Here is a 25,285-nt window from a genome sequence, read left to right as displayed (position 1 = left end):
GATAAATAAAAAACTATCGAACGAAGTGCGCACAAAACAAGTCTGAACACGCAAATTGTTTTCAGTTCTCTGATTGGATATTATTTGAGCCATCTAGCGATATCAAGGTTTGGTTACACAACCGCGTTGGCTCGTAGGTCGCGAAGGCAAGGCTGAGCCAATCCGAAGCGATAGAGCGATTAAAACTAGACTGCTACGGAAAATTCCTTCACCGATTGGCTCTGATTCTCCAATAGTTATTAAATATGATTCATTGATCTCTGTGGCGGGAAAAACAGCGCGCTGAAATTCTCACTACCAACAAAGACAGTAATTTAACAGGTTGCTAAATAACCACTCAATTTTATATGTAAACATGTTACAGTCTAGGTCTTTAAATACCTCAGAAGATACAGTGAGCCTCGTGAAGAAAGCTGCAACAATCGCTGTGAACGATGAAAACTTGGTAGGTGGTAAAGATTTATTAAAAACTGCACCAAAACACCATTGTCTATCTCTTGCTTCAATATTGTATACCGTTACAAGGTGAGTATTAATTCATTTTGTAGGACCCTAAAGCATCTTCATATCAGAGTATCAAGCCTTCACCTGCAGAAAAATTGGTAAGCCATAACCCATTACCCTTATACGTGGCTTGCACTGTCATTAGTGTTATATAAGCTTTAGGTTATATAAGTGTTTTTCTCTCGGTGCAATGCTTTGGTCTTAAGGTCGTAGCCTTTCTTTCACACATTAGAAATTTCTTTGGCGAATGCGTTTTGTCATTCAATCTGTTATACGGAATTATGGACGGTTAGGCGACAGTCAATAGGGCGACAGACACTTAGGCGACACTTTCGGTTCGAAAGGCGACAACTTCAGACGGAAGGGCGACACAGCGGACAAACAGGCGACAATTCTGGACATTGAGGCGACAATTCTGAGGGCAGGATTAATTCAAAATATTAAGTCCTGCTATGGCCTGTTATATTGTTGTGAATTAGTTGTGAACACTAACAAGACACCAACTTTATTGATGCCCAGATCCGAAATCTTGCATTAGCATACTTTTTACGCAATGCTCCACCTTGTTTCCTTGGCATCTATTACCTGCTTATATCCTCATTAATGCCGTTAATCTGATTACATTATTCTTTTACACACAGTAGAATTTCATATTGTATTAATGAATGTACCAAATATTTATTTAATTGAGATAGTTGTTATTTAAAAAAACTGCTGAGATTAATCTGTCTTTAATCGCCCAACTATTCTTCTGTTCATCCTTTTCCACAAATTTAACTTTAGAGTCTGTCAACACGCTCAGAAGTCATTTAGCCAGTCACTATTTTTTTTTCACTTCCTTCCTCGAATGCTTAGAAAAACTGGCAAGTTGCTTATCAGTGTGGCAAGAGTCTGAGATTCCTTACAACCTAATTTATGACATCATAGAGGTACCAACTTTTTCAACCCCTTTGAAGCGATGCATTCTTGAGTCACTAGCATACCGCTGTTGATGAGTCATTATACTACCTTTGGCTCATGTATCATGTATTAGGACCCTCAGTAGTAGATCTCAAATTAATGTATATTCTTGTTCTGATTGCAGTATGAAAACAAATACATACATATGAGTTTAGCTTTATAAATTTTAATAAATTTGCTTTTTGGTATATTTATACAAATAGTAAAGCTGATTTTTATCATATATAACTTTCAAAAATACGTATATCAATAGTTTGCAGCATTAATTTTTTTACAATGACTTCATACTGATTGATAATATGTAGATAAACCCATCTAGCGATAGAACTTCTCTTTCCTATCTAGAATGACGAGATCAGGTTCACGGTTATAAATTGGCAACTGAATATTACTTTCTACTAATTCTAAAACTTACATGAAAAGATAATTTGAATTACAGGAGTATAATTGTACACAGCGACTCGCAGGTGCTCGAATGCACTTGCACTTCCAATCATACACAAAAATAATTGCAGGAAATTCCCTACACCACTATTTAATAAAGTTGTTATTAAAGTTCAAGCCAATGGCTGTCTATGTAATATCTTCCCATCTTTTCTGTAGTCTGTCCTTTGTTAACATAGTCGCATAAAAAAAAGATTCATAGTGTGTATTAAAATGCAAAATATAGTATATGATGTGGTACATGGCAGCATTAACCTGCAACTGAGTATATATCACAAAGGTCTTTGAGGTGTTAATCACTCCTCATTGTCTCAAACTACAGGTTGTGTGTGCCATTGGGATCTGTGACAAGGGTAATTGGTCAAATATCTCAAGTGACTCTAGGGTAACATGGCATCAGGACCAGTTGATTTCTATGCTTTGGAATGGATCATTTCTCCATAAGCTTTCTGTGATGCTGTTTAGTCTTCTTGCAACAAGCTGCAGAAGTTAGTAAAATATGGATATATCTTAGACACCTATGTCAGAAAAAGCCTTCACTCTTCATACTCAAATAAAATCTCAACAAACATAGATCAGTGTGAACCGCAATTTAGCCTATTGAGTCTGCATTATAATGACATTGAATTATTATCATAATTGTAAAGAAACAAGGATAAGGAAATCATTATTTCCACAAGTAAGTGAGAAGTTACAATAATAGGGAATTGTCTTTTCATCTCACACAAAGAGAAAACTCTTCTCCCAGCTACTGTGACTTTTGACGATCGAAACCATAAAACTATTTCTTCTCGAGGTAAGATAACTCTAAAGTTTCAACAATCAGAAAAGGGATAACTCTAAAGTTTCAATAATCAGACTAGATTGTCGACAATTTAGCCGAGAACGTGACTTTTCGAACAGTTTTGAACAAACATGCTGATACAAAAACAAGTTTTGGTGTTTTAATTGAATAAGCTAGATGCATTTTTAGAAAAAAACCTTCATATTTTGTTAATTGTCTGGGCTAGCATAATTAGAGAAATCTCAATCCCACCAATGGCGTTTAAAAATACATGTTGCAATTTCGATTTATAAAAAAGTCTGTAAAAAACAATAACACTTTCAAGGCTATGTTTCAAAAATATACGTAAGCATAGCACACAACGACAGCATCTCATAGTTTGTCAGTACATTGCCTTGCCTTCAACCAAACAACAAACCAATTTGTCGCCTTTTAGTCTAGAATTGTCGCCGGTTTGTCTGCCGTGTCGCCTTTCCGTCTGAAGTTGTCGCCTTTTGAACCAAAAGTGTCGCCTAAGTGTCTGTCGCCCTAGTGACTGTCGCCCAAAAGTCCAGTTACCGTTATACGAAATGTGCCATCTATGTCAATAATCCGGTTTATTGTGTTCGCGACAAAGACGTTTCACTGTATTCAATTAAGCCGAATCAATTGTAAGTGCCGAAGTCAGTCAGTCAATAACTATACTTTTGGCACCAACACTAATAATAGATGATGATCCGATGAAAAACATCTATTTCAATAAGCTGCTATTGCAGAAAAGTGCCAAAAACACTTGTCAGTTTTTACTTTTGGTTCAACACCAAGTAATTTATCGTTGCATTAAACTGCTAGTCTCGTGTGCCGTGTGAACTACACTACGGTGTTTGGGTCGAATGGCATTCTTTCTTTTGTAGAGCAACGGTTCATCCAAAAAGCAATATGTGGCCGATGAGCCATTATTAAGGGAAAATCCTAACAGGTTTGTGGTTTTGCCCATACAATACCCAGATATCTGGCAATACTACAAAAAGGCAGAAGCTTCCTTTTGGACAGCAGAGGAGATAGATCTTTCCAAAGATGTAACTCACTGGGAGAAACTCAAAAATGATGAGCGACATTTCATATCTCATGTTCTCGCTTTCTTTGCCGCTAGTGATGGAATAGTTAATGAAAATCTGGTAAGATGTCATTAAGTGACTTTCTCTGGATATAACCTAATACATATATAAGTATGTATGCTTACTTTCTAAGGGTAACATTGACGGCAAGTCAACCTTATTAGTGCAAAGTAGGAGTTGTCTTTTCATCAGTAGTTAACTTGAACTTTTATTAGTCAAACTTCAGTTTTCAATCATAGTCTGTTCCAGAAAGCGATTGGTTCAAAATCTGGAACTATTTGTTCCATTATAATTAAAGTAAATGCTTTTTAATCTGTTTCAAGTCTGGAAAACTTTTGACAGCACCTTTTATGATGTAGCACCATAATAAGATAACAGGTATTATGTAAAGTTGTTTCAACAAATCTATAAATAGATTAAGTTGGGAAATGTGCTATACCACTGTACCTGTAGCAACACAAACCACAACTTCGTTTACTGTATACCATAAATATAAGTGTAGAAACACATCGCATTTTATTATAATAAAGTTATGATCTAGACAAATTGTAATGAAAAAAGTTCAGAAACATCAAGAAAAGATCTGATAAAATGAAAAAAGCTTGGTAGAAAAGTTTTTGTTTTTCATTCTGGCCATAAACTGATTTAGTCGATATCAGAGATGTTTGAAAGCTGAGGTATGACATAATACATCTAATATAGAGGTTATATTTTTGCTTAAGGCTGGCTCCTCTTTTCAAATAGCACGTTAGACATGAGATGATATTTGTAACACTTAAGGTTGAGAGGTCGTTAGACATGAGATGATATTTGTAACACTTCAGGTTGAGAGGTCGTTAGACATGAGATGATATTTGTAACACTTCAGGTTGAGAGGTCATTAGACATGAGATGATATTTGTAACACTTCAGGTTGAGAGGTCATTAGACATGAGATGATATTTGTAACACTTTAGGTTGAGAGATTTTGTCAAGAAGTTCAAGTCACAGAAGCGAGGTTTTTTTATGGATTCCAAATTGCGATGGAGAACGTTCATTCGGAGACTTACAGTTTGCTCATAGACACTCTTATCAAAGACCCTGCTGAGCGGTAAGTCATGTGCACCACTATTTAGTTTGTCCTACTATCTTTACACATTCTCTGTTTTCTGTAGTCGATTAGTGCTCACAACTTGATATTACATTTTAGTGACTACCTGTTCAATGCCATTGAGACGATGCCCGCTGTGAAGAGAAAGGCTGATTGGGCCCTCATGTGGATAAACGATGAGAAATCCACATTTGGTACGCGAGTCGTCGCTTTCGCTGCTGTTGAGGGAATTTTCTTCTCCGGTTCATTTGCTGCCATATTCTGGTTGAAGAAGCGCGGAATCATGCCTGGTCTCACCTTCAGTAATGAGCTTATTAGTCGTGATGAGGTAGGCATACTTGAGAGCTGCTATTAATATCAGGTTTGCTTTTGGAGTTGCAAAAATGGGGAAAAGCTATTATTCAACCGTATATCCATAATAGGTAAAACTGACATGTGGTTCTGCTAGCACAGTAATCTCTCCCATTTAGTGCAGGTTTTTTGGTGGCTTTCATTTGGATATTTATAACAATACACTGTCTCATCGCTAAGGCATATTGAAATGAAAGTTGCTTTGCAAGGAGCTGGTTGATGTCAGCGATTAAAATAAAAACGCTTTCAAGTATACCGCGAAACCTCTATTTAATGGCATGGCGCTGTATTGTTCAACCCTCCCCTACAGTGACATTTAATAGAGGTGACATTCAAATGTAAGGTATAAACGCTTTATTTTTGGTAGAGATGCCCCGATTCTAAATTCACCAGCCGATTCAGATACCGATCCTAATTGAAAAAATAATCTGATTCAGATCTTTTGTGTTGCATAAATAGTTGTTCATTTTATTATGCAAATACAAACATAATGCAAAGAAAGCATGAATATTGTTGTATTTATTTGTCTGCATTTATGGAAAAAATATATATACATATTCACATACTGACATACCGTGCATGTAGTAACAAAACAGTCCATGTTTCTTGTAATTTGTAAATAAAGGGAATTACTGTTAGTGGAACAGTTCTCTCTGTGATAACGAAGTCCCTCTTCTATTGCTGGATGAACTGCTGTGCCTGTACAAGTTTAAAGCAAATCAATGTTTCTTTAATTACCGTTAGTGATTCAATTATCTCAGTAAGGCGTCTCTTTCTTCCATCATTATGAATGTAGCCAAGCATACTGAAGGGGGGATTGACTTGCCACAGATGTTGAAGGACAGGCTACATACCGATACGCCACTGGGGTTACCATTTTTTGTACAATACAAACGATCCATTGTATTGTCAGGATCAAGAGGGTGATAGATAACTTTATGCATCGACTGTTTAAAATACTTTTGTAATGCTAGTAAATAGAAATATTACACTGCATTCTTGTCTCCCATTTTTGTTATCTTGTTCGTGATTAGCTGCAATAAATCCTATCGCTGTAATTGGGAAATATCACACTTTTTGTTTACGTTCTGGCTAAAAAGTTTCCTTCGCTGTGTTGATCAGGCCATAGACATGAAATAAATTGTGTGTCAGGCCTGAAATTCATTAAGTAAAAGTCAGAAGCTTACAGCTGATGATTTTTTATTAGTATAGCAGGCTAAAATACAGTTTTCTGCTAATTGGTTGATCTGTAAAAAGTATTGGAAGGTTCAGATTTTTTAAGGAAAGATCGGCCGATTCAGATACTTGACACCCATATCGGCACCGATTCCGATACTAAAATCTGGGCAACTCTAATTTTTGGACCAGCTCCTTGGAATTTTGGGAAAATATATTGAACCCTTTACGGGCAAGGTGATACTAATGTTGGCTATATTTTGCACTCTCCTTCAGACGGAGTAAAATTAATGCCATCTGTCTCAGCATTTTTGCAAACTGCTTTTCATATGCGTCGAAGTAAACAAGAAACTATATTATTGTGTCCGGTTTTACTTGCAATCTCGCATTATCTGTCGTCACATCTGACCTAGGGCCTGCACTGCGATTTTGCCTGCCTCATGTTCAAGCATGTGGTGAACAAACCAAGCAAGGAGACGGTTACTGCTATAATCAAGGATGCTGTCAATATAGAAGTGGAGTTCCTGACTGATGCGCTGCCGGTTTCTCTCATCGGCATGAACAAAGCTCTGATGAAACAATACATTGAATTTGTAGCCGACCGACTTCTGTCGGAGCTTGGTTGTGATAAGGTGAGAAACTATTTGCTGCATGTTTTAAGACTTTGAATAGTACTGTTTGTGTTTCATAGCGCATACGTAAACAGATGAAATTTATAATTATGTAAAGGCAAGTTTTACTGCGGTATTTTCTGCAGGGCAGCATTTTGATGACCATAGCTGTAATTTCTAACGATTTAGTCTTGTCATTATCGACACAAAAGCCATATTCCATGTCTTAAAGTTTGTTTACTGTGATTTTTGTCCATAGGACACAAAATAATAGTTGTCTTCTCAATCAACCTTAGTAAGTCTGAGACAGTTCTGAATGCTATTAGTTGCACAATACTTTCAAAACCAAAATATACCTACATACCTTATGTAAGTACAGTGAACCTTCGCTATGCGATTTTAATTGGTTCCCGTGTTGGCATCATGAAGCAAAAATTTCGTAGTGGTATAGAAGCCCCCATAGTAATTATCTAATGCAATTGCACTCTGGTACAAATCAACAAAATTTCATATGCATACATAAAAATTGGCATATTAAAAATTAGTAACAAAATAATAATACATTAGCTTTAGTAATTATATTTACCTACAGTAACTTTAGTGTACTTAGTGGTTATGATCTGCAATAAAATTTAATGTGACAATGTGCTCTGTGCGGTGCGTGCTTTAGGTGGTGTACCTTCAAGGCAAACGTATAACTTATTTGTTGGAGTTACCTTCCTAAACACATACATACTTAAAACTAAGTTTTAGTATGTTAACTATTTTACTCGACCTAATTTTTTTCATCCGCTAAAATCTGTTTTCGGTTTTGTTTTCACATTAACTGTGGGACCTTGATTCTCGAGTATAATCCGTTCCGGAAGGTTGTTCTAGATGCGAAACAATTTTTCCATTAGAGTTAATGTATGTAAATTTTATTCCGTTCCAAGTCGAGAAAAAACTGTTCTGCTCTTAAAACATCGAAACATTAAAGGTTATGGTACAATACCAAAAATTGCAGAAATTTATAATGAAACGGCAAAAAATACAACAGATCAATTACATCAAAAATTGTGTGAAAAAGAAAATATGAACAGCAAAAGGACGATTACCCTAGGACACTTATGTATTTGCGTCGTCTAATTTCCGCGGAGTCATCCTCTCGCGAAAATTTCATGAGCTATACTATCGTAAAGAACAACCGAAAACGCGAAGTTAAATAGCTTTATTCATTGATATCCACAATAAAATCGTCATAATAGAAATGCAGGCAATTTTCATGTGTGGTTGGGCTCAATGGGCACTTTCTGGTAAACTCATTATAGCTAATACACCGACTGAGCAGCATGGCAAAGCAAATTAAGATGATATCAGTTTAGTCACCGAATTTGTAGCTGATGAGAATGAAAGTTTGGTAGGTGGAAGTCATAAAATTGAATAATAATTATTGTAGTGATGAATTTTATTACCAACCAAAATCAATATTAACCCTCACCAGGTCCAACCATGTTATACAGTTTTGGTTGTAAAGTTGGTTGTTACCTATCTATTTTCTTCTTCTTGGACTTGAGTGTGAAAGTCACGGCGGGAGGGACCTAGACGTCAGTGATAGTCCAAGGAACAAATGGCAGCAAGTGATCAAATTGAATAATCGATCTCACCCACACATTTCAACCTGCGGTTTACAAATATGAACTAGTCCCAAATTGAAAAAAAATTTTTATTAGCGAACTGGACCTGAGGAATGTAATCTGTTTGTTCCACTGCATTTATTTTCACATCACTATATTTTCGCAATCATAAGAGCCGCGAAATTAAGTTGCAGCAAAGTTTTACTCTGCGCTACTCACGAAACTAAATACTAGCGAAATAAAAGTGTCCTAGGGTTGAAGGCGAATCCTCCTCCAAAACAATTTAGAGTAGCTCGATTGGAGGAGTTGTCTCCCTAGCAAATCTCTTCAATATAAGAGACGCCATTCCAGATGGTTCCTTCCTTTTTGTAAAGACTTTATAAAGCTATCGATCCTTTTTAAATTCAATATATTTGTAAACTACTTTTCCTTGGCGTCCTTCTCTGTTTTTGGAGCCACAATAATGAATGTTTCCATTCTGTTTCCAGAGCTGTTCCAAACATTTGTGCGGGGAATAGCATATCAGCATATTTGTTATTCCGATATATTCAGCACACCTACTGACAAATTTGAATTTGGAGAGTACTTTTTGTTAATATCAAATGGCGAAAAATATTTCGAATGGAAAGAGCGAAACGTCATCATGTTCTATATTGTAGGGCGAAAAAATCATTGAACGGTCATTGCAGCCTGAGGGTATACTGTACAAATGTAATTTGTAGTTTGCATTTGAAAGGATGCAGTCTCGATGGTTAAATCGTTGCATGTATTTAACAAATCAGAATCGAATAATGAGTCTGGTGTTTGTTACCTGGTACTATTAGCTTAGATCAACAATCACCTACTATTACACCAGTTATACTCTATTTTCAGTTCTAGTGTGATGGCACTAGCACAGGCTCATTGGCTTTTAAATAAAACCTGCCAAAGTTAACGTTGTGATGTTCATAGAAAAGTGAAGTAAAACCTCTTGGAGTGAAACTATTATATACTGATAGTCTTGATTGCTCCTGGCTTTTTGAGTGTGTTAGCTCTCCAGCCAGTCTCCAATGTTCTACAGCTGGTAACAGTCTCTAGTATCCTATAGCTGGAAACAGTCTAGTATCCTATAGTTGGTAACAGTCTCTAGTATCCTATAGCTGGTAACAGACTCCAGTATCCTATAGCTGGTAACAGTCTCCAGTGTTCTACAGCTGGTGACAGTCTCTAGTATCCTATTGCTGGTAGCAGTCTCCAGTGTTCTACAGCTGGTAACAGTCTCTAGTATCCTATAGCTGGTAGCAGTCTCCAGTGTTCTACAGCTGGTAACAGTCTCTAGTATCCTATAGCTGGAAACAGTCTAGTATCCTATAGTTGGTAACAGTCTCTAGTATCCTATAGCTGGTAACAGTCTCCAGTGTTCTACAGCTGGTAACAGTCTCCAGTGTTCTACAGCTGGTAACAGTCTCCAGTGTTCTACAGCTGGTAACAGTCTCTAGTATCCTATAGCTGGTAACAGACTCCAGTATCCTAGAGCTGGTAACAGTCTCCAGTGTTCTACAGCTGGTAACAGTCTCTAGTATCCTATTGCTGGTAGCAGTCTCCAGTGTTCTACAGCTGGTAACAGTCTCTAGTATCCTAAAGCTGGTAACAGTCTCGAGTATCCTATAGTTGGTAACAGTCTCGAGTATCCTATAGCTGGTAACAGTCTCTAGTATCCTATATCTTGTAACAGTCGCTAGTATCCTATAGTTGGTAACAGTCTCTAGTATCCTATAGTTGGTAACAGACTCGAGTATCCTATAGCTGGTAACAGTCTCCAGTGATCTACAGCTGGTAACAGTCTCTAGTATCCTCTATCTTGTAACAGTCACTAGTATCCTATAGCTGGTAAACAGTCTCTAGTTTCCTATAGCTGGTAACAGTCTTTAGTATCTTACAGTTGGTAACAGTCTCTAGCATCATCATATAGTTAGTAACAAGTGTTTCTACACTTCCCTTACCCTAGCCTGTCTTGACAAACTGTTGTTTTTGCGGAGTTGTCCCCTCGTCGAGGGGGTGAGCAACAACAGCTTGTCACAAGATGTACTGCACCTGATGCATCAGCTGCACTTATAGGGAGTTGTTCTCTTCCGTCTCTGCGGCTTGGTTGCGATGTTATGACGGTTGCTCCATTGGTGATCATAACGGATTTCGCGCAAAACTTTAAGTAGAAAAAAACGCAGAGACTGGTTGCTGCAGTAAACTTTAGTAGAACTTAGGCAACAACAGTGACTAAACATGTCGTTATTTGTGAGCTCAGTCAGTTTTATTTCTATTTTTGTATCAGTCGGTTTTATTTGTTCTTATGGATTTTATTTTCAATTTATTTTATTCTTAAGTTCTATTAGTTTGCATTAAGTTGCATTACTCTGCATTGCATAGTTCTATTAAGTTTACAACCGAGACTGGTCTTTGGTTAAATGATGCGATCTTATTTTTTTCTACATAAATTTTTGCGCGAAATTCGTTAGGATTACCAATGAAGCGACTGCCATAAAATCGCAACCAAGCCGCATAGACGGAAGAGAACAACTCCCTATAAGTGCAACTGATGCATCAGGTGCAGTACGTCTTGTGACAAGCTGTTGATTGCCAGCTCGGCGGGGGTACAACTCCGCAAAAACAAGTTTGTCAAGACAGGCTCCCTTACCCAAACACTTTGAATAATTAGTAAATAATTCAGTTTTGTGTTATACGTTGCTTTTATTTGTGTTTTTTCAGGTCTGGAATGTAGAAAATCCATTTGACTTCATGGAAAACTTATCACTTGAAGGCAAAACCAACTTCTTTGAGAAGAGAGTCGCGGAGTATCAAAAGCTTGGCGTTACGTCCCCAGCCACTGCTAGCAATTCAGGCCATAATTTCTCATTAGATGAGGACTTCTAAACTTGTTGCCGTTTATATAGTAAACAGATATATTTAGTCCCATTATATCTCCATAAATCGCAGTTGTAAATGTCGTTTTATTGTAAGTAAATAGTTAGGAATGATATTGTTTTTGTCTGATAAGCTATAATTGTGTAGGCCATTTTATCTAATTTATAAGCTTTTGTAATTTCTGTACTTGAATTAGTTTTGTTCTATTATCATCTCATACATAATTTAGCAAACTCAGACTTGTTTTTAACTACTCCGTTATCGCAGTATTTTTATGCTATTACTATTTTATTGTAAACGTTCATTATATTGTCCCTTTTATGAACAAACAAAAAATTACTTACATGTGTAAGTGGTGGTGGTTTTATTCAATTGCGTCATCGCCAAATCACACGTTTGGAGTTACCTTTCCATGAATTAATCGCGTAGGTAGGTCATAAACGCAGATCTCACTCAACTACTCGGTATATGTCAAGGACGTAATTCATTAAGTACTGTTTTACAGTATGTACGTATGACCAAGTATTCTGATTGTTTTTAATTAATAGGCATCGGCTTCTTGAATGTCCAGCTCGTTATATTAGCTATAATTAAATGTTTGAGTAGTTTTCATTGCTGGTCATTAAACCCTCAATCTTTGTTGCAAATTGCAGCAGTTGTATTTATAAATTTTGTAGCATGCTTTTATGTTGGATGCATTTGTAATTATTAAATCTCAATGGTAAATAGAACGGGCATCTTGACAAAATGAAATATTATTGTTAAATGTGGTGTTAAACTTTATACACAGATTGTGGTAATTTCAAGTCTAATTCATATCTTTTGTTATATTATGATCATGCAGGTCTGTCGCGGTTCCGTCGTTCAAATGCCTTTGCGCCTAAATTGTACCAGATATTTCAATTTTCTCTTCCCAATTTTCCAGCATTGCTTAAATAATCTGACCATATTTTCCAGAGAATATGGAGTCAACGCTCAGCTATTTATTTAGTACTGATACTCTTGTTTTCTAATATCGTCAAGTAGCCTAATGTGCAGCTCGGGTTTTGGTACAATCCAGACTAAACAGTTGACCTTGGTGGGCCTTCAAATGTTACAAACTATTCATTGCTTTTCTGTAATTTGTTATAGTAGATTTTAGATTGATATGTATCGGCCTTTTATTAAGCCCACACTTAATTGATTTTATAATGCTGGTGTTCATTGTTTTCAAGGCTTCACTATTAATTTTGAGTAGTCAGCTTTTTAATAGTTATGCATTAATATGCCGTTGAATGCTTAATTTTAGGATTCTCTTTACATCAAAGCTCTAATACTCTGTTGCCATAATTGTGTACTGCAAGCCTGATTGAAATTTTTTTTAAATTTTCGTATAGGGTTACAAAACGGTGTCTTCTAGCCAAACTGGTCGTTCCCTTAAATAATTATAAAGAAAATACACCGGTTACATACCTGCCAACTCTCACGCAATCACCCCAAAGAGAAAATGAAAATGCGTGAGAAAACATGAAAAATGAAAACAAGTGAAAATGAAAACATGCATTGCCTCACTCTTGGGTTGGCAGGCCTGAGTCCGGTTACTTTTATGTTTGTGGAAACCTTTAGCATTTTGTGTAGGCAGTTCTGTCATAGCTTTAGAATTATGAATACTGCAAACAATGTACCTGCCAGTTTATGATATATGAAGAGATTCAAAGTTTACTCTTAGCACCATCAGCCCTTTCGGCGCATGCGCAAATGGCAAAGATTTCAAGTAACAAAAAGTTACAACATCAATTATCATATTTAGCATGCTTAATTGACACTCTCATAGACCTCTGCATGTATAAAAAAGCTAAGGCTTTAATCAAGTCCTTAATCATTATTGCATCTCAGAAACACAATCTTTCTTGTCAGCTTTTACTTCTACATAAACATATGTCCATGCTAGTAAGCAAATAATTTTTCCAATTCATGTGCATGCATTACCACTGCAGAGGCTTTGCTACGCTATTCAGTATGTCACTTTTTACTACAAATGGTTTTTGTATATTAATGTGCTTGGAAATGTTACTCTATATCAGCTGTTTGATGTCAGCTTTTATGGTACAGTCACCGAATATTGTGCGTTGTTACAAATTCTCCTATACAAATATATTTTGTTTAAAAAGCTGTGAATCATGTCGCCAGTGTAGTTTTTAAAACTAAAATTTAGAAATTTGTTTTTCAAAGCCTTTGGTTAGAAACTGAAAAGTACCTTTCAATCTAGCACACTGTCTTACTCACTGAATTGCCAGGATTGGTGAGTGTTTTAGATCACTGGCTGTGAAGGTTTTTATGTTTAAATGTAGTGGTTAAAGCCTGGTTCACCCTATATCGCCGAAGCTTTGCATTTTCTATTGGGCATTTATTATCGATTATGTGAATTGTTAACCGATGGCATCGACGAAGCAACGCAGACACGTTGGGAAAGTTTGCAGCTGTCAAACTTTCCCGATATTTCGCCGAGCTTCGACGACCGCCCTTCAAATGTGAACCATTCCGGCGATGGTAATTTGCAGTCGCCGATCGGGCGATTTATTTCCTTTTAAGACTGTTGCTGCGAGACTAGTATTTGATTTCAGTCATGCAAAAACAAAGAAGTTCCTTCACGAAAATTTTAAAAAAATGAGAACACTACGTCACTGATGCAAACGCGGATGGTTTTGTGATAGTGTGAACATTGTTATCATCGACAATCACCGAAGTATTGTGGAATCATCACACTATACAGCCGTATGCCAAGATACGCGATATAGTGTGAAACGGCCTTTACGAGGCTTATTAGATGTCCAACTGTGACGGTTTTTATTGTTAAAATCTGGCTGCATCAATCAACCTGTAATTACCCAACTAGCTGCAGGCTTGAGCAATGATATTACTTCAAAATACTAATTATAAACAACATTCATGTTTAGATGTATAGAGTTTTAGATGTCCGATCGTGAAAGTTTTTATATCACGGATGCGTTTGTGACTAAATGCGTTCTATTCGTGTTTCGGGTCAGTTCATTGTTGCTTATCTGTCATGCTCCTGTGATGAAGTTGTTCATACTTAAGTTTGTTCGCAGATTGAGCTGTTTGTAACTAAAGCTAGAATTAACTAGCTAGTTTAGTAATCCGTACAATTTGATTTGCTTACTTACTGCACCAGCTGTGAAAAGTTCCTGTAGCCAGCCATTCACCAGCCATCCTCAGTAGCTGACAACCAGTGATGCTTTTTAGATGTACGCGAATTGTTATTTTTACTTAAAATGCATTTGTACAACTATGGCGCAGTTATGCAACATTTTCAGTTTTGAGAATTTGCTGCACAAAGCTATCCAAGAATTGGTGATGCACAATTGATTTTTATTTTTTATGCTGAATTTATAAATAGGAAAGGTTTAGCGCTAGCAAATGCTATTGAAAAAATCATGACATCTCTCAAGTTCTAATCACGATCGATCATTCCAACTCTAACCAAAGCTATGAATTGCAACTACAATAATTGATCGAAACCAATCTTAAGGTTACTTATGAGTACTTATGCGTTATGTAATAGCAGCAGCAATGCATCTACATACTCCCATTGCTAACTAGTCATAATCTGTCTGACCACTGATGATTTGGGTATCTGTGATTTGCTAGTGCTTATCATAAATTTCATAGGTATATTTACTCTTGAACATTTGTATTTGATAATTATTTTATATATTATATTCACTTCATGTTTTGTTGCAGTGAAAATAAATATGGCAGTTGTATAAATACCGATCGCTACTCATGGGACGCTGACAGCATGCCTGATCGAGATGGCATTGTGATTCTAAGACGCTGCCTAATTGCTGGAAATGCTTTCATATGGGTATGTACTACCCTATTCCTAAGACCTCTTGTGCAGTAAGCCTGTTGGCCTGAACATTTTAAGCCAACAGTGTAGATGCATGAATATATATTCCTCAATTTATCCTCATCTCAAGCTCATACTGTTTTTTTATGGTGTCATAAGAATGCAAGTGCAAATTTGATAATCATGATGATTATTAATTTAATATATTACTGTATGCTATCTCAGCTCGTTACTTTAGTACTTATATAATTCTAGGGTTGATCCAAAGTTTTCATATCATATATGACGACAACATTTTTGTTGCGCCGAATGACAATCATATTTTGTTGTTTTTTTCGAATGAATGTTATCAAGACAATGGTTTTTGTTGTATCTAAACAAGTTATGTAAACCATTCGAACTCATCACAATAACATGCATCTTTTTGCTTTTTCAAACAGTATGTTTTCATCTTTACTATCTGTTTCTCTCTTTCCTATTTAACTCAATTGTTTTCTTTCTTCCCATACTTGCAACTTCTGTAAGTTATTTCTCTTATGATACTCTTGTTGTTCGTGATGTCTTCCTATAGCTTGATGTTAACTGAGTTATCTTGTGATGGCATCTTAAGTGACCACCATAAAACTGCTAGTACTATATCTAGTTTCTGTAATTCACTGGCTCCTACTTATCATCTCATATCCAGGCTTGGAAAAAAACATAGTTTTTATGAATAAACCGAAAAAACCAGGTTTTTTTGTTTAAACCGGTTTTCATGGTTTAAGCCAGCTTTTATGGTTTATATAATTTTACCAAGGTTTTTGCAATATTAAGTCTAATTAACATCACTTACTATAGCTGAATGATTGAGTATCGAACATACATATGTGGAATCATCTGTTAAAGATGGTACTGTGGGAGTTGTTATGAGAAAAAGGAGAGAAAACATGGAAATTTCAGAACGAACCTTTAATCAAACATGAATTAAGAAATACAGAGCAGAAATTTTATCACATAAAGTGAATATATTACGTACAGCTGTATAAGTATGAATTTCAATCCCAGTGATTAATTGTCTGGTAGTGAAGAGCAGAGCATAATGATCTACAATTGCTAAAATTGAAGTAAAAGATGTGAAAATCCATAAGGGTAGTAGATACGATATGTGACTGAATGTGTACTTAGGTATTGGTCATATGATAAATAAATTATACAAGTTTCCCAGCTTTCTCTGTGCCCGGTCAATTTCTGACTTTTGAATGGTCAAACCCAAAAGCTAATAATATTCACTCAATGCTAGCACTAAAGTTGATTTTTCGAAACACAAAACACTTGATAAACTGAATTCTAACAATCCGACTACATTTATTTTGGTTTGTGCCCAATAAATGAAATATTAGTTTGCAAACCTAAAGCTTTTGCCTAAAAGGATTTTATTGTTTTAATTTCTAATTATAAGTAATCCTTTCTCACTGGCCAGACTTGAGAAAGTTCTCATTTATTATTAGAGACGATGATTGGATTAGTATATTTCACATGGTTTTTATATTTCATCAGTAAAGAGATCATCATATCACTTGATAAAACCAATTGCAAATGAAATTCACTAATTCATTGTTGTGCTAGGATTTCATGTAGTTCCAACTTGAGCTCTACCACCACCTTACTAATATGTGGTAAATAAACATCTACAGCTGATAATTGCATTTGTATCACACATGAACCACTAAAAGTTAAAAATATTATGCTTTTCACAAAATATAATGAAAAAAACCATAAAAACCGGTTTTTGTGGCTGGTTTAAACCGCTTGGATTAAACTAGCCAAAACCCTCGGTTTAAACCGAGCCGATCCGGTTCATATCACTTGTTTATTTTAGCTTTTTGGCATCGGCGTGCTTGTCTTCGCTATGTGGCTGTTCTTTGATACCGGAAATGCCGATGCTCCAGAAAAATTAGACCAGCATCTGCGTTACCTCCACACAGATCTAAACTATTACTACGCAGCTGTCTACCTCCTCATAGGGACTGGGGTTATCATTCTGTTCATAGGAGTCTTTGGCTGGCTGGGAGCTTACCGAGAGTCCATCAACTTACTAACAGCGGTGAGTCACTTCCAGTATTTAAATTGTCTGCCTCCATAGACCCGCTTACCATGGCTTCGCTCGCTAGATGGTTCTTCTTCAGCTCTAACCAAAGGGCAACTTTTTATGAGAAAAAAACTTTAACGCCTGAGGCTGTAACTAATACTTTTGTATTGTAGCCAGTAGCTGATATCCGCTGGCAAATACGTGTAACTTGTGTCACTAATTCAAGTGATAGCTTAAACCCCTCCCATGCTTCGCTCTTGCCATTTCCATAGGTGAATGTCTGTTTGAGTCGGTTTGATAAGCTTAAGTTTTGTACAGTTTTATGGGAGTTGAATTGTTCAAAATTGAAATAGTTAACTTTCTGCAGAAATCTTATAGGCCACGTTAGGGTTTTCTCACAATATGCTTTTATGTAAAATGTCTGATACCGTATGAGCATCTGTGAATATCTTGTAGTACTCAGCGATAATGTTGCTGGTTGTTGCTGGTCATCTGGCTGCCGCATCAGTTTCTATAGCCAACAGAGACACGGTAAGCCCACAATCGGCTTGTTTTTATCATATCGGATGCCTAGCAGTTAGATCGTTTGATCAATGTAGAGCAAATGTGTGTGTTAGTACAGGTCTGCGCTTTGGTAATGGACACTACCAATGCAATCTACATCAGTAATGGACACTACCAATGTAATATACATTAGTAATGGACACTACCAATACAATGTACATTAGTAATGGACACTACCGATGCAATGTACATCAGTAATGTGCACTACCAATACCAATTAGTAATGGACACTACCAATACAATCTATGTCAGTAATGTGCACTACCAATGTCATGTACATTAGTAATTGGCACTACCAATGCAATGTACATTAGTAATGTGCACTACCGATGCCATGTACATTAGTAATGTGCACTACCATTGCAATGTACATTAGTAATATGCACTACCAATGCAATGTACATCAGTAATGTGCTCTACCATTGCAATGTACATTAGTAATGTGCACTACCAATGCATTGTACATTAGTAATGTGCACTACCAATGCAATGTACATTAGTAATGTGCATTAAGATAATAACTACTACTATTTTTATTGAATAACTTCATAAAAATAACTGGTCAAGTGACCAATGCGTATTTTATACAGCCTTGTGCATATGTAAGTGTGCCAACTCTGTATAAGCCATACACGTTCAGCCATATTTTAGGCACTGTTTCTGGTTTTAAGTTATCATGCGTGATATACTTGCTGCGTATTAATTGTGATCAGAACAGCAACTAAGTGCAATTTGTACAAATGTATAGAAGTGTAACCGTTTGATATTTGTCATTTGTTAAATACTTGTACAACTGTTGATTTTGAGGTTGCCCATAGAGTTAAACTTATTACTAACTGTTCTATTATGTACCATAGTTATCTATAGAGTTATACTTATTACTAACTGTTCTATTAAGTACCATAGTTATCTATAGAGTTGAACTTATTACTAACTGTTCTATTAAGTACCATAGTTATCCATAGAGTTGAACTTATTACCAACAGTTCTGTTAAATACCATAGTTATCTATAGAGTTATACTTATTACTAACTGTTCTATTATGTACAATAGTTATCCATAGAATTATACTTATTACTAGCTGTTCTGTTAAGTGCCATAGTTATCCATAGAGTTATACTTATTACTAACTGTTTTGTTCTGACTTATGCTTAGCCTTAGAGTCAAAGTGCCATAGAGTGCTCTTCACTTCTGTCTTGTCACACAGATTCAGGTAGCCATATCACAAGGTATTAAGAGTGCAGTGGAGCAGCAGTATGGCGATTTGCGAGAGCATTACAGAGCCACCCAAATAATAGACTACATTCAAAGAAGGGTGAGTCATTTTTAAATAGCCTTTGGATTATTGAATAGGCAATAGATAGGAAATTGGGCTCATCGCGCTAGTGCAGTCAGGCTAACTTGAATTCTTTGCTAATCTGACATTTTCAGCTGCCACAGCAATAAGTGTTTCGCGCTAGAAATTCTACAGCTAATAAGTTTTGCACTAAGATTATGAGCGAGAAGAACAAGTGCCAACATCATATATGCGTTTTGGGCTATCAAAGTGACTCATACTTGCCTTACACTACTGGCTAATTTCTCATGATTGCTCATCAATAGAAACCTTCAAGTTATTTTCCATTTCAAAGCTAGAATATATGTGTACTCGCATTTGCATAGTTAGCATTGTGTTTGCAGTTGTAAACTGGGATTTAGTATTTCAAGTTTTTGGGAGAGAGCTACAAAGCTCTCTCCCAAAAGTGATAAGTTGCGAGTTCCGCTTTCATTCTCCTATAAATACGGCACATACTCGCTCTAAAAGGTGTGGCCTTATTTAGTACGAAGTTTTATATAAAAACTGATATGCCAAACAAATTCCTCATGACCAATGGTTATTTCACATTAGATTGCTACAGTCAACACCCAAATTAAACAAACCGTATGTACAAATGTGTCTTCACATGCTAACGACTTATGTTGCAATTTTTTTTTCAGATGTTTCCATATAGGCCAATCTTTTATAACATTTTTATGGACTTAACTTACACTGAGGTTGTATGAAGAGGTTGCCACACATTTGCAGCAGGATATTTATATCATCCGTTATTCCTACTATGTATTTATCTATAAGCATCTATCTACAAGTATTTCTCATGCAGTTCAACTGCTGCGGTGGATTAGAGTACGAAGACTGGAGTAACTCGAAATGGAAAGAGGAACCAGCCTATGCCGAGGACGAGGTTGTTCCAGCCTCTTGCTGCTTTGGCTCAAGTGAACTTGATTTCATATGCCCTACCTACTCTTCGATATTAGGAGGGAAAAATCCCTACCTCCATCAAACTGTGAGTTGATACCATCTGGCTCCTACATTCTTTTTTACTACCCTATATATTTCTTCATAATCGATATCGCTTGAGTCATTGTAAGCACATCTAATTCTACTAGTATTTCTAGACATGCTCTTTGTATGGTTTGATTTGGAGCTATAGCTGTTTACTCTCTTACTCATATCCTAGTATAGCTGTTTACTCTCTTACTCATATCCTAGTATAGCTGTTTACTCTCTTACTCATATCCTAGTATAGCTGTTTACTCTCTTACTCATATCCTAGTATAGCTGTTTACTCTCTTACTCATATCCTAGTATAGCTGTTTACTCTCTTACTCATATCCTAGTATAGCTGTTTACTCTCTTACTCATATCCTAGTATAGCTGTTTACTCTCTTACTCATATCCTAGTATAGCTGTTTACTCTCTTACTCATATCCTAGTATAGCTGTTTACTCTCTTACTCATATCCTAGTATAGCTGTTTACTCTCTTACTCATATCCTAGTATAGCTGTTTACTCTCTTACTCATATCCTAGTATAGCTGTTTACTCTCTTACTCATATCCTAGTATAGCTGTTTACTCTCTTACTCATATCCTAGTATAGCTGTTTACTCTCTTACTCATATCCTAGTATAGCTGTTTACTCTCTTACTCATATCCTAGTATAGCTGTTTACTCTCTTACTCATATCCTAGTATAGCTGTTTACTCTCTTACTCATATCCTAGTATAGCTGTTTACTCTCTTACTCATATCCTAGTATAGCTGTTTACTCTCTTACTCATATCCTAGTATAGCTGTTTACTCTCTTACTCATATCCTAGTATAGCTGTTTACTCTCTTACTCATATCCTAGTATAGCTGTTTACTCTCTTACTCATATCCTAGTATAGCTGTTTACTCTCTTACTCATATCCTAGTATAGCTGTTTACTCTCTTACTCATATCCTAGTATAGCTGTTTACTCTCTTACTCATATCCTAGTATAGCTGTTTACTCTCTTACTCATATCCTAGTATAGATATTTACCCTGTTACTCATATATATCCTAGTATAGATATTTACCCTGTTACACATATATATCCTAGTATAGATATTTACCTTGTTACTCATGTATATCCTAGTACAGATATTTATCCTGTTACACATATATATCCTAGTATAGATATTTACCCTGTTACTCATGTATATCCTAGTATAGATATTTACCTTGTTACTCATGTATATCCTAGTACAGATATTTATCCTGTTACACATATATATCCTAGTATAGATATTTACCCTGTTACTCATGTATATCCTAGTATAGATATTTACCCTGTTACTTATGTATATCCTAGTATAGATATTTACCCTGTTACTCATATATATCCTAGTATAGATATTTACCCTGTTACACATATATATCCTAGTATAGATATTTATCCTGTTACTCATATATATCCTAGTATAGATATTTATCCTGTTACTCATATATATCCTAGTATAGATATTTACCCTGTTACACATATATATCCTAGTATAGATATTTATCCTGTTACTCATATATATCCTAGTATAGATATTTACCCTGTTACTCATATATATCCTAGTATAGATATTTACCCTGTTACTCATATATATCCTAGTATAGATATTTATCCTGTTACTCATATATATCCTAGTATAGATATTTACCCTGTTACACATATATATCCTAGTATAGATATTTATCCTGTTACTCATATATATCCTAGTATAGATATTTACCTTGTTACTCATGTATATCCTAGTACAGATATTTATCCTGTTACACATATATATCCTAGTATAGATATTTACCCTGTTACTCATGTATATCCTAGTATAGATATTTACCCTGTTACTTATGTATATCCTAGTATAGATATTTACCCTGTTACTCATATATATCCTAGTACAGATATTTATCCTGTTACACATATATATCCTAGTATAGATATTTACCCTGTTACTCATATATATCCTAGTATAGATATTTACCCTGTTACTCATATATATCCTAGTATAGATATTTACCCTGTTACATATATATATATTCTATAATATATTTATTGCATTCAAGTTTAAACGAATGCTTACAAGTTTTTCACTCCAAGAAAATCTGTTACTAATCTGTTTCAAAGACATGGCTAGACATTCTGGTCGCGAATCCAAGATTTTATGCGTTTTTAGTTACAATCTGGACAAAACATACGCTTTGTTTTACTTGAGTTTTGTCATAGTTTAAAACTTTGGAGGAATTTGCCTTAACATATTTCCATTAACGGCAATCTAATTAGCTCCCAGCGCAGAGAATTGTGTATCGTCCTTCATAAACGGGCAAACTTGAAGCATTTTTAAGTATCTAAGGAGTGTCTGCAGGTAATACATCAACTACTTCACAATTTTGAAACTTCCTCAGTTGGTAGTATTGTGAAATAGATTGTTTCATGGTTAGTCTATGGTTAGCACACACCTTCTCATTCAAATTCTTGCAGGGTTGTGGCACCAAAATAAAGAGGCGTATAATGGATTCCATCACAGGTATAACAGCAGGAGGTTTCAGTATAGTGTTCTTAGAGGTGAGTACTCTCTGCTGTATTTTCCTTTGTCAGCTGTTACATCAACTCTATGGCTGAAGGAAAAAATGTCTTTTTGCAAACCCTGAGAATTGTTTTTAGTCAGCAATGGATGCGGTATTTTGTAGCTACATATAAAATATTGGACATCATAATAAACGTTGTTTTCTCTGGCCGTATGTAATACTGATGTCTGCAGTTGCAAGCGGCTTAAAATATCTTAAGGTCATGCTGTAGGAAGTACTTTTCACTGTTTCTAACAATAATATGTTTTAATATCACAACAGGTGTTACTGGATGAAATTCTTTTTAGACTAATCAATTTAATTCTCCAGTGCCTTTATTTAGATTGTATACAGACACAACCTAACACTAGATTTATAGCCAGTTCCTTCACTTAGATTGTAAACAGACACAACCTAACACTAGATTGTATACAGACACAACCTAACACTAGATTGTATACAGACACAACCTAACACTAGATTGTATACAGACACAACCTAACACTAGAATGTATACAGACACAACCTAACACTAGATTGTATACAGACACAACCTAACACTAGATTGTATACAGACACAACCTAACACTAGATCGTATACAGACACAACCTAACACTAGATTGTATACAGACACAACCTAACACTAGATTGTATACAGACACAACCTAACACTAGATTGTATACAGACACAACCTAACACTAGATTGTATACAGACACAACCTAACACTAGATCGTATACAGACACAACCTAACACTAGATTGTATACAGACACAACCTAACACTAGATTGTATACAGACACAACCTAACACTAGATTGTATACAGACACAACCTAACACTAGATTGTATACAGACACAACCTAACACTAGATTGTATACAGACACAACCTAACACAAGATTGTATACAGACACAACCTAACACTAGATTGTATACAGACACAACCTAACACTAGATTGTATACAGACACAACCTAACACTAGATTGTAAACAGACACAACCTAACATTAGATTGTATACAGACACAACCTAACACTAGATTGTATACAGACACAACCTAACACTAGATTGTATACAGACACAACCTAACACCAGATTCATAGATTCAAAATATTTTGGTTTTAGTGGGATAACTGCAACTAGTTCTTAAGCATTGTAGAATAGTTTTGCATAACTTGATATTAATGTTAGGAATGTTCAATTTTACACTTACATTAAAACTTTCTAATTTTAATTCTGACAGAAGTTTTACCCCACATCAGTAACTTGATGATAAAAGTCTAACGGTACAGTCATAAGGTCAAAGTAGCCTGCTTGTCACCAGCCAGTTCTTATAGCTCATGGTTGGTTTCCTCTATTGTAGGTACTCGCTATTGTTTTGTTCTTATAGCTCATGGTTGGTTTCCTCTATTGTAGGTACTCGCTATTGTTTTGTTCTTATAGCTCATGGTTGGTTTCCTCTATTGTAGGTACTCGCCATCGTTTTGTTCTTATAGCTCATGGTTGGTGTCCTCTATTGTAGGTACTCGCTATTGTTTTGTTCTTATAGCTCATGGTTGGTTTCCTCTATTGTAGGTACTCGCTATTGTTTTGTTCTTATAGCTCATGGTTGGTTTCCTCTATTGTAGGTACTCGCTATAGTTTTGTTATAGCTCATGGTTGGTTTCCTCTATTGTAGGTACTCGCTATCGTTTTGTTCTTATAGCTCATGGTTGGTTTCCTCTATTGTAGGTACTCGCTATTGTTTTGTTCTAATAGCTCATGGTTGGTTTCCTCTATTGTAGGTACTCGCTATAGTTTTGTTCTTATAGCTCATGGTTGGTTTCCTCTGTTGTAGGTACTTGCCATTGCTTTGACAGTTCTCATGATCAACAAATTAAACGCGGAAGACAAAAGAATTTATTAATTATTTTTTAGACTCCTTCCATATTTTTGTTATTTTATCTGTCACATTCCAGAGCAGGGCGTTTATCCTTGTTAACCAAAACCCTGCTTATCTTCATACAAACACTTTAACATTCCATTATTCTATGCGCACATCGTTTACCATTCATGTTAAATAATTTTAGTTTCCCATTTCATATATTTTGTAATCTAATCAAATAAATCATTTTACATTAATGCAACATAAAAGAAAAAGTATAGCGCTATCAGCTGCTGTGCTCCTTGAGTCAGGCTTGTTTATTTGACTGTTTACTATCCCCTAATTAATATCATGCTATCTCAGAGTCAATCGCCGGGATACATTTAAGTGGCTGGGAATAATCGAGAGGTATATACGTATATACATGTATATCTGCGGTTGGAGGTAATGGTAGGCATGATGTATGTTAGTAATAAGTGTACAGCATGGTCAGAAGGTAAGTGGACGTCAAG

At 35.8% G+C, this 25,285-nt stretch overlaps 2 protein-coding genes across 3 annotated transcripts; both read left to right on the top strand.

Annotated features, from left to right (window-relative positions):
• Positions 1 to 182: 182 nt before the first annotated feature.
• On the top strand, positions 183 to 11,855 carry LOC137392025 (ribonucleoside-diphosphate reductase subunit M2 B-like). The gene is made up of 7 exons (XM_068078614.1): positions 183 to 445; positions 549 to 602; positions 3,586 to 3,849; positions 4,746 to 4,879; positions 4,979 to 5,207; positions 6,820 to 7,038; positions 11,373 to 11,855. Exons 1-7 carry the CDS (start codon positions 356 to 358, stop codon positions 11,535 to 11,537), a joined length of 1,155 nt encoding a protein of 384 aa, XP_067934715.1. The 5' UTR covers positions 183 to 355; the 3' UTR covers positions 11,538 to 11,855.
• A 158-nt stretch (positions 11,856 to 12,013) lies between these two features.
• On the top strand, positions 12,014 to 25,058 carry LOC137409985 (CD151 antigen-like). 2 transcript variants are annotated; one of them, XM_068095614.1, is made up of 8 exons: positions 12,014 to 12,040; positions 15,270 to 15,393; positions 17,237 to 17,461; positions 17,903 to 17,977; positions 19,218 to 19,325; positions 20,152 to 20,334; positions 22,823 to 22,906; positions 24,747 to 25,058. In XM_068095614.1, the coding sequence occupies exons 2-8, from the start codon at positions 15,328 to 15,330 to the stop codon at positions 24,813 to 24,815; spliced, it is 810 nt and encodes a 269-aa protein (XP_067951715.1). In that variant the 5' UTR covers positions 12,014 to 12,040; positions 15,270 to 15,327; the 3' UTR covers positions 24,816 to 25,058. The 2 variants fall into 2 exon arrangements, with proteins under 2 accessions (XP_067951715.1, XP_067951721.1); XM_068095620.1 differs by lacking the exon at positions 12,014 to 12,040.
• Positions 25,059 to 25,285: the final 227 nt, after the last annotated feature.

Source organism: Watersipora subatra, chromosome 1, assembly GCF_963576615.1.
Source record: "Watersipora subatra chromosome 1, tzWatSuba1.1, whole genome shotgun sequence".
Taxonomy (NCBI): domain Eukaryota; kingdom Metazoa; phylum Bryozoa; class Gymnolaemata; order Cheilostomatida; family Watersiporidae; genus Watersipora; species Watersipora subatra.
This window is presented reverse-complemented; position numbering and strand designations above follow the sequence as displayed.